Source organism: Oryzias latipes, chromosome 7 (assembly GCF_053564925.1).
Source record: "Oryzias latipes strain Hd-rR chromosome 7, Olatipes_Hd-rR_3.1".
Lineage (NCBI taxonomy): Eukaryota > Metazoa > Chordata > Actinopteri > Beloniformes > Adrianichthyidae > Oryzias > Oryzias latipes.
Genome location: NC_136243.1, coordinates 19,537,483 through 19,555,811, shown reverse-complemented (window position 1 = coordinate 19,555,811; position 18,329 = coordinate 19,537,483). Strand labels below are relative to the sequence as shown.

At 39.3% G+C, this 18,329-nt stretch overlaps 1 protein-coding gene across 2 annotated transcripts in view; it reads right to left on the bottom strand.

The window, feature by feature from the left end:
• Nucleotides 1-10,983, bottom strand: part of slc12a5b (solute carrier family 12 member 5b) — a 38,614-nt gene extending 27,631 nt beyond the window's left edge. For both annotated transcript variants that reach the window (XM_004070771.5, XM_020704740.3), the window contains exon 1: nucleotides 10,738-10,983. In XM_004070771.5, coding sequence (XP_004070819.2) covers nucleotides 10,738-10,792 — 55 coding nt within the window. In that variant the 5' untranslated portion in view covers nucleotides 10,793-10,983. The remainder of the gene's footprint in view (nucleotides 1-10,737) is intronic.
• Nucleotides 10,984-18,329: the final 7,346 nt, after the last annotated feature.

Sequence of the window (18,329 nt, the reverse complement as noted above, 5' to 3'; positions counted from 1 at the left end):
TCCTGTTTATGAATGACTTATGACGTGAATACTTATTTCGACTTCATTATTTTGTTCGCACTAATTAATTATTTAGAGGGAACGAAACAACGGAATAATAATTAGTGGGAACGAGATATATTTTAGTTTTTTTATGTCAGGACAAGGGCTCTGTATTGTTATATTTCTTTTACAGAAAGATTTTTGTATGTTTAGTCTGTTAATGTTATAAAGTTCTTTTTACAAGCTTTATGCTTTATGCATTATGGTTGTTTGTGGTAAAAGCATTTCTCACTTTAGATGAGGTGCTGCAAAACAATTAATAAACTGTTAACAAAATGAATTAATACATTTGTAAAGCTTATAACCAGTTTAGTAATATGGATTTTGAAGACAATGGTTTGACTTTAGATGTTCTTCTTTCTCTTTGGGCTTTTCCCATCAGGGGTCGCCACAGCGAATCATCCTTTTCCACCTCACTCTATCATGGACATCTTCTACCCTAACATTAGCCAACTTCATGTCCTCTGTTAAGACATCCATGTATCTCCTCTTTGGCCGTCCTCTTGCCCTCCTGCCAGGCAGCTCCATCTCCAACATCCTTCTACCAATATATCCACTATCCCTCCTCTGAACATGTCCAAACCATCTCAGTCTGGCTTCTCTGACTTTGTCGCTAACACAGGCAACATGAGCCGTCCCTCTGATGTACTCGTTCCTTATCCTGTCTAACCTGGTCACTCCTAAGGAGAACCTCAACATCTTCATCTCCGCTACCTCCATCTCAGCCTCTTGTCTCTGTCTCACTGCTACCGTCTCTAACCCATAAAGCAGAGCTGGTCTCACCACTGTCTTGTACACCTTTCCTTTGAGTCTTGCTGACACTCTTCTGTCACACAACACTCCTGACACTTTCCTCCACCCGCTCCAACCTGCCTGCTCTCGCCTTTTCACCTCTTTTCCACACTCCCCATCACACTGAACTGTTGACCCCAAGTACTTAAACTCCTGCACCTTCTTCACCTCAGCCCCCTGTAACCTAACGCTTCTACCTTGATCCCTCTCGTTCAGACACATGTATTCTGTCTTACTACGACTGACCTTCATGCCTCTTCTTTCCAGAGCAAACCTCCACCTCTCTAGCTGTTCCTCCACCTGCTCTCTACTCTCACTGCAAATTACAATGTCATCCGCAAACATCATTGTCCAGGGAGATTCCTGTCTTACCTCGTCTGTCAGCCTGTCCATCAGCATAGCAAACAAAAAAGGACTCAAAGCTGATCCTTGGTGTAGTCCCACTTCCACCTTGAACTCCTCTGTCTGACCTACAGCACATCTCACCATACATGTCCTGAACTACTCTGACATACTTCTCTGCCACTCCAGACGACCTCATACAGTACCACAGCTCCTCCCTCGGCACCCTGTCATACGCCTTCTCTAAATCTACGAACACACAATGCAGCTCCTTCTGACCTTCTCTGTACTTTTCCATCAACATTCTCAAAGCAAAAATGGCATCAGTGGTGCTCTTACGGGGCATGAAACCATACTGCTGCTCACAGATCTCCACCTTCTTCCTAAGCCTGGCTTCCACTACTCTTTCCCACAGCTTCATTGTGTGGCTCATCAACTTTATTCCTCTATAGTTGCTGCAGTTCTGCGTGTCACCCTTGTTCTTAAAGATCGGAACCAGAACGCTTCTCCTCCATTCCTCAGGCATCTTCTCACTCTCTAAAATCCTATTGAACAACCTCGTTAGAAATTCCACTGCTGTCTCTCCTAAGCACTTCCATACCTCCACAGGTACGTCATCAGGACCAACGGCCTTTCCGCTCTTCATCCTTTTCAGAGCCTTCCTAACCTCATCCTTTCCAATCTCTGCTACTTCCTGCTCCACAACAACCACATCTTCCTCCCTTCTTTCCCTGCCGTTTTCCACGTTCATCAGCTCCTCAAAATACTCCTTCCATCTTTTCTGTACACTCTCTTGGGTTGTTAGCACCTTTCCATCTCTGTCCTTAATCACCCTTACCTGTTGCACGTCCTTCCCATCTCTGTCTCTCTGTCTGGCAAGTCTGTACAAGTCCTTTTCTCCTTCCTTTGTGTCTAACCTGTCATATAGCTCATCGTAAGCTTTCTGTTTGGCCTTTGCCACCTCTCTTTTCACTCTACGCTGCGCTTCCTTGTACTCCTGTCTACCTTCCTCAGTCCTTTCTACATCCCACTTCCTTTTAGCCAACCTCTTCCTCTGGATGCAGTCCTGTACTTCCTCATTCCACCACCAAGTGTCTTTACCGTCTTTCCTCTTTCCAGATGACACACCTAGCACCTTCCTACCTGTTTCCCTGATCATCTCTGCTGTAGTTTCCCAGTCATCTGGAAGCTCATCCTGACCACCCAGGACCTGTCTCAACTTCTGCCTAAATTCCTCACAAGTTTCTTCATTCTGTAGCTTCCACCACTTGGTCTTCTTTTCTGTTTTCCCTATCTTCTTCTTCCTGACCTCCAGAGTCATCTTACACACCACCATGCGGTGCTGTCTGGCTACACTCTCTCCTGCCACCACTTTGCAGTCACTAACCTCTCTCAAATGACCTCGTCTGCATAGGATGTAGTCCACCTGAGTACTCCTACCTCCACTTCTGTATGTCACTCTATGTTCCTCTCTCTTCTGGAAGTAAGTGTTGACTACAGCCATTTCCATCCTCTTCGCAAAGTCCACCACCATCTGTCCCTCCAGATTCCTTTCCTTCACACCAAACCTGCCCATCACCTCCTCATCACCTCTGTTGCCCTCACCAACATGCCCATTAAAGTCTGCTCCAATAACAACTCTCTCTCCTCTGGGGATACTCTCTATGACCTCATCCAACTCACTCCAGAATCTCTCCTTCACTTCTAACTCACAGCCAACCTGTGGCGCATACCCACTGACTACATTCACCATCACCCCTTCAATTTCTAACTTTAGGCTCATCATCCTGTCTGAGACTCTTTTCACCTCTAGGACACTGTTTACAAACTCCCCCTTCAGAATCACACCTACTCCGTTTCTCTTCCTATCAACACCATGATAGAACAGTTTGTATCCTCCTCCAATACTACGTGCCTTGCTGCCCTTCCACCTTGTCTCCTGCACACACAGTACATCTACCTTCCTTCTCTCCATCATGTCTGCCAGCTCTCTGCCTTTCCCTGTCATTGTGCCAACGTTAAGAGTCCCTATTCTCAAACCTATGTTCCTGCATTTTCCCTTCTCTCTCTGGCCACGGACCCTTCTGCCTCCCCTCTTTCTTCCACCAACAGTAGTCAAATTTCCACCGACACCCTGTAGGTTAACAGCATCGGTGGCGGTCGTTGTTAACCCGGGCCTCGACCGATCCGGTATGTCTAAAGTGTTGTGGATGATTCGCATGGTTATTTTGGCAATTTTTACGCCGGATGCCCTTCCTGACGCAACCCTCTCTATTTATCCGGGCTTGGGACCGGCACAGAGGCAACTGGCTTGCAACCCCTGTGGCTAGATTTTAGATGTTAATGAATCTTATTAACACTTTCAGGCATTTGCAAGACATCTATAATGCTAATAAATATCTTACTAGCATCTGACACATTAATAAAGCCTATTAATTTGTTAAGTTAGTTAATAAAACATATTAAGCTCATTAACACTTAGGCTTGTGTGAGGCATGTATAATGCTGAATGTCTTACTAGAACCCCAAACAATAATAATACTTCTTAATTTGTTAACAAAGGTTGTTAATAAATCTTAGTAAGCTTATTAACCCTGACAAATTTGTTGGGTATCTATAATGCCAACAAATGTATCATTAGCGTCTTAAAAAAAACATCCTAATAATAATGCTTGTAAATGTGTTAACTAAGTAATTGAATAAACCTTATTAGACTTATTGTACTAATAAATGTCTTACTAACACCCTAAAAATTCTATTATAATGCTTGTTAAAGCTTTAACAAAGCTTGTTAAGGAATCCTGATACAAAGGGTTACCTCCCACTGTCATATTTCATTATAGCTGCTTTTCCCAAATTCTTGATTTGTTTTCCATATACATAGGTTTTTTTACTTCAGGTCCACCTTGGTTGTCACTTTCCTTATTTGTTCCTCTGTGGTTGTTCTGAGCATAAAATTTGTTCCAACTCTTGCAAACATTTGTAAAATGTTTGCATAGAATTTGTAAAATGTTTGCAAGTTCACTGTTGTGTTCAAAATATTGTTTAAAATTGAGATATAGGCTACTCATAGGCTACTCATCATCACACAAATGTGACAATAAAGTGCTGCAACTGACCAGACCTATGTAATTACTTATCTGGATCTATATATTTAAACAAATTATGAACCACTGGACATGACATTAAAAAAACAAAACCATAAAAACACATTGTTGCCTCAAATTATTAATTTGTGTGGACAATAGTATTTTGTGGGCAAAAATGAGCATTTTGTGTGGACAAAGTAGTATTGTGTGCACTAAAAGTAGCATTTATCCACACAAATTAGTATTTTGTGCGCTCAAAATAGGATTTTGTATAATAGTAATAGCGTTTTGTGCGCTAAAATACTAATTAGGAGCCACGATTCACAAATTTGAGGGAACAATTCATTTATTTACATTTGAATGTAATGTCCAGGGCTCTGTAAAAAATGAAAACTTACGGCAAAATAATTTTAGAAAAAAATTCAGTATTTTGAAAACTTTTCTTATTGACTTGATTGGACCTGAGAAGATTGGAATAATCTCAGGCTCCTGCTTGATCACAAAGTAAAGCGAGTCTACAAGACTGGAGATAAATTATTGTACAAGCAATCTTCCCAATGATTGTGAAACATATAATAAGGAGAAATGGTATCTTTGAGTTAAAGAAAAAGGCTAGACAAGCCAGGCAGGTGTTTTTCCACCATGGCTACTAAAGCCATTCAATAAACGGCGCCCTGAATCCTTCAATGTTTGACAACTTAGGTGCTGATTTTATTGGAAGAGTGATTGAAAAAGCTGTTTTGATCCAGCTAAACTATCTATTGAATCCAACAGCCTTTTAGACAGATTTTAGTCTTTAGACTTTGGACAGCACCACATCACTGAAATGTGTCCAATTGGCTGTATAAGAAAAAAAAAGTCTTTATTGAGGTGTTGCTTTGTCTGTCTTTCCATTGGAGACTCAGAAATACAGAACTTCCTTCATGACATTTTCTACCACTGTTGTGTATGAGGAAATCTAATTAATTTCTGTCCCAGCTGTCCAGTTTACCAGCCCAAATGACAGTAGTGTTATCTGAAAATTTAACACACCTATTTGAAGAGTGAACTCGGCCATATGGTGGGTAAATCAGGTGGAGCATCTCTTTCATAGGGTATAACGGACAACGTTTTTTATAAATTTGTATCCACTTTCAAATATCACCAGTCTTTTTGAACTTGGGAAAAGTAGAATAATAACGCATTAAACTCCATGTGCATGAAGTTTGGGAAATGCTATTGTTGATAAAACATGAATGAACCAATAAAGCATGACTTTGCTGATAGAAGAGTGTTTGCACTGATGCCGTGACGGCAGCTTTACCATGCTGTGCTGTAAAAAACGCCATGGCTGCATGGGGGGAGATTTGTACCCTTGATGTGACATGGCTATTAAAAATGAACTGTTCATACCAGCTTTTTAAAGCTTAATAGGACACAAGCTCAAGAGGATTATCTAGCAGCTGCTGAGGTTCAGAGAGAAAGGCAAAAAAAATTAACCTTTAGATTGGAGAGGAATGCTTTGGTTAGCCGCAGCACAGCCGCTACAGCAGCACAGCCTCAATAGCAGCACAGCCTAACCATCAATCATTTTTACATTGCCTGCTGCAACCTGGGAATTAAGGCTCATTTGATTAAGTAATTTGTTTAATTGACTGTTTTTTTGAAGGACGTTCAGCTCTCTGCATAATGCTTAATAATATTGACAAATTTTTAGCCAGTGAAGGGCAAAAGTGACTGGATTGGTCCATGGTAGTCTCATCAAACAGAAACTAACAGAAAATTTATTACAGAAATGACATAAAACTTTTGAAGCATCAAACTAAAACTTTGTTTTTTAAGCTTTTATTTGTTATGTTGATCATAAATGTGGACATTTTTAGTACATTACCACACAATTTCCATTTCTCAAGTTGATTTTAAATTTAGAGTCCTTTTATGAATCTTCTCTGAAGCTGTTGGGGGTCCTTTGGGGCGAGGAAACAAACTCACATGCTTGGCAACTGGAATCCATGTCCACGTGTTGTTTGGATTTGGCTGTTTTAATTCTAATTTGTTTCGTCTACAGGTTATTACTCTGAAGGTTTTTGAAATTGCTCCTTTTAGGGTTGCTGCCACTAAACTACCACATTAAGATTACTACAGCATCTAAACACATAATGACCTTTTGATAAACATGTCATGATGTCTCCTCTGCAATTCTGGAAACTAATTTGATCGTTTATTCTCTAGGACATTTGTAATGCAGACTGAGTGACTAAACCTTTTAATCAATTTACCCATTTCAGGTTAATTTGGGAGAGGCTGCCCCTCTTTGGAATAAATGATTCATTAAGTGTGTTATATTATCTGATGAAGTTATTTTCCAATGAAAAAGAAGTGCAAGTATTGTGGTACAATGCACTGAAGAACATGATATCAAAGCAAACAAACAAATGTAATGGTAAAAAATAAGTACTGCAGTTAAACAGTAAAACTGATTTCTGTTATTTTTGTTTTTGATTAATTTTAGAAGTCAGTCAGAGAACGATGCCAAACTGAAAATCATTTCTCTGTGCGGCTTTGTCGTTGTGACCTGTGCTCTGTGCATTTAAATCTTCAACGTTTGCAGAGTCAGCAGGGGATCTGGAGTCTGTCCCCACTGTCATCATGCAAAGAACAAAACAAACAACCACAAACAAATAAACCCTTTCCTGAATCCAGATTAGAATAATCTGCATAAACAACAAACCCCTTTGCAGTGTGGAGCGACTAATGTGGTTCACCCAGGCTACGGACCCCAGTACAGTGCGTTTTTTGAATAAAAGCTATGGGCTGTGGCATAGGGTTATAGTGCTTTTAATTAAGCCAAAGCAGTAAAAGACTATCTAGTATGGACCAGTCATGCATCAATTTCAATGCACTATCAAGCAAGGACACCCAAAAATCTATTCCCTGCAAAAACAGGGATATTATGTTTTTAGAGAAAGCTGTAGTATGTATGTACATAAAAATAACAGAAGGTATGAGAAAGCATGAGAATTCAAGAAAATCATTATTTAGTTGTTTATTACTACAATGAGAGAATGACGATTGAAACCATGACGCCCCATGAGCTCTCCTGGGCCTCAGGTAGAGGAAAGTAAGAAATGAAATTGTTAAAAAGCAGCTTTCAAATTTATTGCTAATTTAATAATCCATTATAGTTTTAGCCTGTTAAACTGAATGAAGTTTCTCAACACTTAACAACATGATAAAATATTGAAAGAAAAAAAAACTGGCATATTTTAAAACACATCTGGTAGTTTTAGTATCAGTTAAAGGAAAATTTGATTTCTTAACTGGAAATACTTACTTTTTGACAGATAGCTGATCACGTAAAAGTTTTTTTTTTAGGCTGATGTTATTTGTACGTATTTTGGTGCGACCAGCACAAAAACTGATGGAAATTCATGTTGGGCATGTGTAATAAGTGCAGCCAAGATGCACACTGCCCGCATGCATTTTAAGTGCGTCCAAGGTTGCATTTCGTTGGCTGCACGTGTTTAAAATGAAACTTAAAGTTAAAGTTCCATTATATGTCACGCACCAAGGTGTGTGAAGTGTGTTCTCTACATTTGATCCATCCCCTGGAGGAGCGGTGAGCTGCAGAAACAGCCGTGCTCAGGAACTATTTGGTGTTTTAAACCTAACCGCAACAATAATCCTAACCTTAACCCTTCAGTTCAGGGCTGGCCACTCATATTTAGAAACTTAAGTGTGAACAGCAACCGTTGATTTATTACGAGTCAGTGTAAATAACACATCTCAGTAGTAACATTGAAATCCTTAAAATGGTATTACGAGAAGAGTTTTAGATAGAATCATTCTGCAAAAAAAGAAAAAAACACAATGTACAAACAACCCTATGCGTTTTTGCTGCCATAGCAACCTAAACCTTAAAAAAAGAAGGATGGAGCTTGTTCTTCATTTCCTTTCGGCTTTTCCCTTCAGGGGTCGCCACAGCAAATCAGCTTCCTCCATCTAACCCTGTCTTTTGCATCCTCTACTCTAACACCAGCTACCTTCATGTCTTCATTCACTTCATCTTAAACCTCCTCTTTGGTCTTCCTCAGACCTCTTGAAGAGGAGCTTAAACTGTCTTCATGTCATGTCAGACACTCTGGGCAGCATTGTTCCATGATGATGAAGTGAGTGCGATCTGATGATTGAGACATTCTGATGAACTCTTAAAAAAACTACCGTTTACCAGGTCAAATACCTGACAGCATAAATCTGATGACACTTTTCAACAGTGAAGCAAAACAGAAAATCATTGTTGACAGCTTTCACTCTGCATAACTAGATAACGTATGGGCAATAAATCAGATTGATTTAGATTTATGCATCATGTGGCTGAGCTATCAACATCTGGCAAACAGATTAAACCACTGACTGCTCTGTGGATGTAATAGTGAGGGACACTAACTGCATGATTGCACAACATTTACTTTATTTACTCGTGCGTGATTAACACATTTACCCGCCCTATAAGATAACTAATTACAAGTGAAAAAAATCCCTGTAGAAAGGAGAAAGCCATATCTTGTGATCATCAGAAGTAATCAGCACATTATTACAGATTAAACAGATTAAATATACTTAGTTTATGCATTTACACTGGGAAAGAATTTCTTATAAATGTAATTGTTTCACGTTTTATGTTAAGCTGAGCTGAAGAGTGAATAGATGAATAAATCCTTTCCTATAATAGTGTCTCGAGAAAGCCAGTGTTTCATCTGATCTGCAATTTTAACTCACCAATTTTTTTTCTCAAAAACAAATTGGAGAGCATTTTAAAATGGTTGTATTTTCTAGCATTTATACCCCTGCAGGGACAAAGGTTTCACTCAATTCACTGACTTTAATCAAATTTTGGTCAGCATGATCCTGATGTCAAAACCCTCTTGAAGGTCAAAATACAAACCTTTAATAATAATAGTACAGTTTGTTTACGAATAATGTATATATACATATCTTTTTTTTAATTTGGCTTCACACTGAGGGACCTGAAACAGAACACCAATGGGGGACCTTTCTGTGTGGAGATGCATGTTCTCCCTGTGCATGCATGGTTTTCTCCTCCTACCGTCCAAATACATCCTTCATAGGTTAATTGCTTACTCTAAATTGTCCATAGGTTTGAATGTGAGTGTGAATGGGTGTGTGATTGTGGCCCTGCGACCAACTGGACTCCTGTCCAGGATGTACCCTGCCTTTGTCCATGAGTAGCCAGGATAGGCTCTGGCAGATAAAAACAGACAATAAGTGATGAAGGAATCATACATTCTTAATCGTTTTACACTTTTTACAGATTTGTATCAGACCTGCCAGTCATTTTCATGTAAAGCAACAAAGTGCCATTTTTTTTATCTGTCCCACATTGTCTACTACAATATTTTTTAGATCTATCTGTGTCAGCTTTATTACATTACAGCATATTCAGATCATCATCTTTGACCCTTCATCATTCACACATGATTTCATTACACTTATAGAGGCCGTCAAATGATGCTCATCTGTTGCTCTGCAGCATCTGGTCCACATGATCAAAACCGTCTATCTGTCTGTCTTTCTGTCTGTCTGTCTGTCTGTCTGTCTGTCTGTCTGTCTGTCTGTCTGTCTGTCTGTCTGTCTGTCTGTCTGCCTGCCTGCCTGCCTGCCTGCCTGCCTGCCTGTCTGTCCATCTATCTATCTATCTGCCTGTCTATCTATCTGTCTGTCTATCCATCTCTCTGTCTGTCTGTCTGTCTGTCTGCCTGCCTGCCTGCCTGCCTTCCTGCCTGTCTGTCTATCCATCTGTCTGTCTGCCTCCCTGCATGCCTGCCTGTTTGCCTGTCTGTCTGTCCGCCTGCTGCTTACCTGCCTGTCTGAGCAGAAACTTTGGTCATGCTTTCAAACTGCAGACTTGTTTCATAATAAAGGCAGACATCTTCAGGCGGATGATCTTAATGGGCAAAGACAAAGAATGGGCCAAACAATAAAAAGCTTGTTCATTCAGAACTCAACACACTTGGAATTGTTTTGCTTTCATTTTGACCTCTGGTTAACTAAAATTCAGATTTTGCCATTTGTTAAATCAATATTTATTTTTTACTAATCTCAACCAAAAAAAATTAATTAAAAAACACAGTGAATTGACCACAAAATAAAAACAATTTGACGGGTTAGAAAGTTTCTAAACATGTCTGCTTAAAGGAGAGTGCGTTCTGACGGCTACAGTTTAAAGACTGTTTTTGCAGCCTAAACCACTTATTTGTAAAAATCTTTTTAATGTTTCTTTATGTAAAGATCATACGATTAAAAGAAATGGCTTAAAATGATCTACATAATCCCTTCTTAATTCTTCCATAAATGTGATCTTTTCCAACACTCACACTGAGACTGAATCACACTTTAAGTGATGCACCCACATGGACACACTCACAGACACATGCTGCTCCCTCATTAGTCTGTGAATGGACTTATCACTCACCCTGGCTGTTGGGTCCTCCTTCTCCCTCCTCACTGTCTGTCACGTTATTCATCATCCTTTGCACAGAATGTGCACATTGAACGGGTTGTTAAATTTCCCAGTAAAAAAAAAAATTCTGGACTGGACGGAGCTTTACTTCATCTGACTGTTTTTCCTCCTGCTTTTATATCACTAAGCAGCAACTGAGAGCTGCTGCAGGGGCAAAGTGGATGCTGGTGCACAGTGTCACTCTGATGCACGCTCTCTACATGCCACTTGCCCCCCAGTCAGTTTAAGCCTGATGACTACTTTCATCATGTATTCAGAAGGTATTATCCTCCTCCTCCCTCCCTTTTTTGCTTCTCTCATGCACTGTCACCATCATCCATCTCATCACGAGAGATGGATGGAAGAGGATTGAGAGATCCACGTCACGTATCAAAGTAGTGCCTACTCATACAAAGCGTCTCTTTTGATGTTCTCTTTGGACAGAAAACAAGGTTACATTTCAGAAATATGTGTTCATCCCCTCTTTGTTGTAAAACCCCCTCTTACACACACACACACGCACGCACGCACACGCACACACACACACACACACACACACACACACGCACGCACGCACACACACACACACACACACACACACACACACACACAGACACAACACACTGCATTTGTCTTTTATACTTTTAATATGGTCAAACTCATGCATGGAGAAGAGCTGGAAATTGCATTTCCATAATTTTGTGTGCTTTAGAAGCAAATTGTTTTAAATGATAAATGGTTTATTCTTTAGAAACTGTGTTGCTTCACAAAGTACTGTACTGCTAACAAATGTTCATGCAATAATGATGGAAAAACTGCCATGCATCAGCAAGGCATTATTTTCACAATTTACACTGACCCAAAATATAAGCGCAACACTCTTGTTATTGCTCCCATTTTTTATGGTATGAACTCAAAGATGTGAAACATTTTCAACATACACAAAATAACCAGTTCTCTGAAATATTGTTCACAAATCTATCTAAATCTGTGATAGTGAGCACTTCTCCTTTGCCAAGACAATCCATCCCATCTCGCAGGTGTGCCATATCAAGATGCTGATTAGACAGCATGATTATTGCACAGGTGTGCCTTAGACTGGCCACAAGAAAAGGCCACTCTGAAATCTTCAGTTGTATCACACAGAACAATGCCACAGATGTCGCAAGTTTTGAGGGAGCGTGCAATTGGCATGCTGATAGCAGGAATGTCCACCAGAGCTGTTGCTAGAGAATTGAATGTCCATTTCTCCACCATAAGCCGTCTCCAAAGGTGTTTCCGAGAATTTGGCAGCACATCCAACCGGCCTCACAACCGCAGACCATGTGTAACCACACCAGCCCAAGACCTCCACATCCAGCATGACCACCTCCAAGATCGTCTGAGACCAGCCACTCGGACAGCTGCTGAAACAATCGGTTTGCATAACCACAGAATTTCTGCACAAACTGTTAGAAACCGTCTCAGGGAAGCTCATCTGCATGCTCGTCGTCCTCATCGAGGACTCCAGTTCGTCGTCGTAACCGACTTGAGTGGGCAAATGCTCACATGCGATGGGGTCTGGCACATTGGAGAGGTGTTCTCTTCACGGATGAAACCCGGTTTACACTGTCCAGGGCAGATGGCAGACAGCGTGTGTGGCGTCGTGGGGGTGAGCGGTTTTCTGATGTCAATGTTGTGGATCGAGTAGCCCATGGAGGTGGTGGGGTTATGGTATGGATAGGCATATGTTATGGACGAAGAACACAGGTGCATTTCATTGATGGCATTTTGAATGCACAGAGATACCGTGACGAGATCCTGGGGCCCATTGTTGTGCCGTACATCCAACAACATCACCTCATGTTGTAGCATGATAATGCACGGCCCCATGTTGCAAGGATCTGTACACAGTTCTTGGAAACTGAAAATATCCCAGTTCTTGCATGGCCAGCATACTCACCGGACATGCCACCCATTGAGCATGTTTGGGATGCTCTGGATCGGCGTATACGACAGCGTGTTCCAGTTCCTGCCAATAGCCACCAACTTCGCACAGCCATTGAAGAAGAGTGGACCAACATTCCACAGGCCACAAAAGACAACCTGATCAACTATATGCGAAGGAGATGTGTTGCACTTCATGAGGCAAATGGGGGTCACACCAGATACTGACTGGTTGTCTGAGTCCCCTGACCCCCTCAATAAAACAAAACTGAAGATTTCAGAGTGGCCTTTTCTTGCGGCCAGTCTAAGGCACACCTGTGCAATAATCATGCTGTCTTATCAGCATCTTGATATGGCACACCTGTGAGGTGGGATGGATTGTCTTGGCAAAGGAGAAGTGCTCACTATCACAGATTTAGACAGATTTGTGAACAATATTTCAGAGAACTGGCTATTTTGTGTGTGTGGAAAATGTTTCACATCTTTGTGTTCATATCATAAAAAATGGGAGCAACAACAAAAGTGTTGCGTTTATATTTTTGGTCAGTGAAATTAACCAGGAGGAAGAAAAAAGTGTCATGTAAAATCTCATGCTGAGGATAATTTTTCATATTTTTAATGGTGGGACAGTTTAAAGCTTACGTCAGTATCTTAGCCAAAAGGTTTATAATTATTTTAAAAATTCCACCAATTAAAGAATATAAAGATTTTTTTTACTCAAACATCTGTTGTTTTTAATTCCAAAAATCTAAGTCCTATTTCATTATTTTTTTAATGGACAATGCTCATGGACTCCTACAACTTTATGCATCTTTCAATAATAATGAAGTCTGGCATTTGTATAGGAATTACCATGTATTCCTATTAGGCCTTTATTTAAGCAAAAGTTTACTGTGTAATTTCCCTCTTAAAGTAAAGTAGGCAACCTCCCCCACCACAAGTAAGTTGTAAAAGTTATGTTCTGCTCGTAAAAAACTTGGATTAAGATTGAAAACCTTTTAAATAAGGTCAACATCTTTGATATGAAAATGTTAAGTGAGTTTTAAAAAATATAAGTTATTGTGAAGGTATTAAATTATTGAACTTTTTTTCTCCAAATTCCATCAAAGAAAACTTTTAAATATAATAATCTGAGAATAAAACTTCATTTTTATTTTGATCTTTTTTTTAAAATCTTTTTCTAGTTGTGTACATCACTTCAGTTGTATGCAATTATTGTGCCCTGGATGACACTGAAATGAATCAAAGCCCCAGTGTCTTTCTTTTTTCAACGTAAGAGGAATGTGGCATCCCTTCATTGGAGAAACAATGAACAGACAGTATAAAAAAGAATTACGCAAAAAAAAGGGGATGTTATTTAGCTGAAGGTCCAAAGTAGAGTATGAAAAAATCAAAAGAGGGTTATTCAGGAGTAAAAGCTGCAGCCCTGGATTAACATCTTTGTATGAGAGACTGTTCATGTTTTTGAAAAACGTTACTAATCCACAGCACCTGTTTCACAAAGCATAATACAATAACCTCAAACACAACATGCAAAAAAAGGCTTTTTAGAACATTACTGTACTTAGGTTTTGCATACTATCCAAAGTAAAGCTGGACTTTACCTAATAACAATCTTTAAACATTACTTCCTCTAACTTGACTTTTGTTGATATTCAAATAAGAAAAATAATCCTCATCTTATCCCAATCTGAGGAAACTGCTCTGGTGAGATTAATAAATTAATATGCTATAAGCCCCGTCAGTAAAAAGGAGTTTTGTCAATTGTAACACAGTAATTTGTTAGATTTCCTGTTAACTGAATAAGTAGTTGTGTCCCTTTAGGGATCACTAATTGCCAGAGCCTCTCCTGGCTACTGTTTGGCAAAGGCAGGATACACACTGGATTCTGGACAAGTTTCCAGTCTGTCGCAGGGCACACAATCACTCCAAAATGCACACCTGCGGACACTTTACAGTAACCAGTTTAACTATGAAACATGTTTTTGGGCTGTTGGAGGAAGGTAGAGTGCCCAGAGAAAGCCCACGCATGCATGGGGAAAACATGCAAACTCCACACAGAAAGGGCCCAGCAGGAATACGAACATGAACCTTTTCACTGTGAGGTGAGAGCACTGACCACTACACCACTGTGCAGCAATAGTATTGCCATGTGTTCATAATTCTTTTATACGTTCTTCTGTCTCATGGTTCTCCCTCTGGTCATATTTAGGACATCTGCAGCTGCATGGATAGTCCCTGCATAAACAACACATGAGTTTGAATGTGTAACACAACTCAATGAGGCAGTACTGTGGCTTTGAAAACAGAAACATCACAATTACCGGTATACTGATTTTCACAAAATCTAAATGAAGAGGGAATGGATTTGAATGGGTTTATTGGCAGTTCATGCTGGCTGACACTCCATAAAAGTAGTCTGATCTTTAGATGAGAACTGTGAGTACTTCTCTGATACAACATCCGGTAAAATATACTATTTCCAAAACAAGAAGGTCTGTGGTCTCACAGGCAAAATGCAATTTTGACAGTGGAATTAAATGCAAAGGCCTGGAAAAGCACAAGAGTATTGTCATAAGTTGTGTGTCTGTCTGAGGGGGTAATTTTGTGAGACAATGTGAGACCCATGCTTGACAGGGGATAAGAAAAAGGAATGTGGGAGGTCAGAAGGGAATAATGGGATGTCTTGCTGGATAACTGCTAAAGGAAGTTGTTGGAGAGCCAGGGTCTTAAAAAAAAATAAAAGTACAGTGGACTGCTGAATTGAAAATGAAAAAATGCAGGAAGTGAATCACAAAAACATTTGCAAAAGTTTTTTCTAGTTCATAAAACATTTTTGCCTTTTTTTTGACAACATTTTCAGGTTCTGTAATTCTGATGTGTGATGAATCACTGCAACCAGAAATGTTCAGAATATAATGAAGCATCAAAACGAGTAAAGAGCTCCTCAGGTTTTCCTGTTATTGCCATAATAAATAAAGCTGTGTGTTGCTGAATTTGACAATCTAAAAAAAAAGAACGTTTATTCGAACATTTATTTTAAATGAAAAAAACCCAAACAGCAAAATATCAAGCTTACAGTTACTGAGATTTATTCAATTTTGCATCTATCAGTAACCACAAAATTTAATTCCTAAATCTCAAACAGATGGTTTTTTTTCTTAAATTCCAGGGTTATCTTTGAGTGGGCTTCTTAAGAAACTAGTTTAAATTTTCCTAAAAATATCTACAGCATATTCCAAATGCAGATTGTAGCTCACATCTTTATCTTCACATACAGACTCTATATTCATCCACTAAGCCAGATTTTAAAACAGAAAATGCTCTGCACTGAGCTCATGTCTGCTTACGTCAACAGGCTTTCACAGCTGGATAAGTGAGCCAAGAGCACAGATTTTAATTTGAAAATAAATGTCTGACGACGAGCTCGCAAAGAACTGCTGGTTCCATGTTTTTTTCAATCAACCCAGATCAGTTCTGCATCACTCTCTGTTGAGCTAATTTTTGTGAAATTAGTCAAATAAGGATGCAGAACAAGTTGTTTGACTCTTTGCTCTTCTTGAAACTTAACATCAAACATCTTGAGTAGTGAATTCTACAGAATTTTAGATACTTTTGAAATAAATACAAGCAAGTTATTGTGGGTTTAAGATGACTGAATAGTCAAGCAAACACTTGACTGTGGTTGTCTTATTAAACTGTAAGCACAATCCTCCTTGTTTCTAGCCATGCTTGTTGCTTAAATGACTCTTTTTCCTGTCTGTCAGTGAGGCTGTTGGCTGAACTCCAACAAGCAGAAAGCCAAAGAGCCATCTTCCTCCTTGCCAAGCAGCTTTTGCTCCTAACTCCTCATCACTTAGCTACTACACATGTGGCATTTCATTAGAAATAATACACATCTTATCTTTGCAAGTGTGCAATGCAAATACAAACAATCCTTATGTACATGTTTATTTTTTTTATGATAATCTTATCTTAAATGCACACAAAAACACCTAGAGTGACCTTTCTGACAGCCCAATCTGGCAGATTAAGGCAACGGAGAGATGAGATGAGATGATGGATGATATTTTTAACCATGGCTGTTTGTGTCCTTAACTGATTCATTTGTTATTGGCAGTTATGAGCTGTGTAGTTGGGGATTCCAATTTTAGGATTGACCGTCTTTCAATCCTAGTCCCCACCTTCTAATCTGAAATTTGACACAAACCAGGAAATGCCAGATGCTGCAATTCCACAGAAAAATCAATGGAGGCGGATTTATTAATGGAGTTATTTTTCTACACCCAAAATAAAGAGTCTTTTCCATGCATATCCCTATATTTCGTAATTAATAATAGCTGAGGGTGTGTGTGGGTGTGTGTGTGTGCATGAACGTGTATACAGAAATAAAAAACTGACGTAGAAGTCAGTAAATTTTTAATAGCTCAGTTTTCTTTTTTGAGAGTTTTTTTTCACTGAGCTTGAAACTTTGCTTTGTCCCGCCCACATGCCTTTTTTAAGTTGAGCGGTGAAAACTCTAGCCAACATAGTGACGTCAAAAATCCAGTTTCATATGTCTGTTGTCCTTGAGGAAGACACTCAGTCCCACTTGTCCTTCACTGAATGACGCTGCTACTCTGTTATAACTATAAGACCTATCATTTCTTCCTTTTCCTTGTGTATATTCAGCAGCTGAAGTAACAGCAGCTGATGAAAGTTCAGTGTCTCTAGTGCATTTATAGTCGCTGACGTACACAGTCTTTCTCTAGTATTTGTTAATTAAAAAAACACCACTCGTTGATTCCCCTTCCCACAGTTTGCCAAAGCCGTTTTCATTCAAAGTAAATTAATGATCATGCTGACTGAGTTACATCCCAGTCAAGGCAATAAAACCCTTTTATTCTCCTGTTAAAAGTTTTTTATACTTGTAAGTTTAATGCTTTTCTCCAAAACTTACCTATTATTTCAACACCCAAGATTTGGATCCTTCAAGTATCTGAAGAATCCTGCTAATAAAATCTTTGTGGGACACACAGCTTTGGTCAAAGCTCCTTTTTTTAATTGATAAATTAGTGTAAAACAATCCCACCCATACCTTATTAGCCACACTGACTTTTTCAAAAAAATGAACAAAAAAACAAAAGAAAAAAATGAGGACAAATTTTAAACTAAAGTAAGATCCTTCCATCAAAAGAAAATGTTAACACAATTCAAACCTTATTTTTTGCAAAGCAAGATGTACCGAGAACTCTGCTGCTGTGAATTAGCTGATTCTGATGTGGAGAAAATCGGCTTTGCACTGATATGCAACACTTCATAAAGTGTTGCAAAACCAATTTTCTCAGAATCAGCTGATTTCCGTTGATTGTGTAAATTCTTCACTACTAAAAAGGGTTGCTTGTCAGTGCAAGGTTACTTTTATCCAAACCAGCATCTGATGAAATTACGTTAACTGCGTCAACGAATGATGAGTCACGGCAGTACAAAGAATATCAACACTGGAGCTAAAGCTACCTTTCTTTTTTAGTTAGGACAAAATGTTTACACTTTGTAAGGCATGGTAAAAACAGAACACAGTGCCAATGGGTAATAGTAACCAATCAAACATATTTTGAATGTGCGCACTTTCTTTGTATTTCCCAAATCAAACCAGCAGA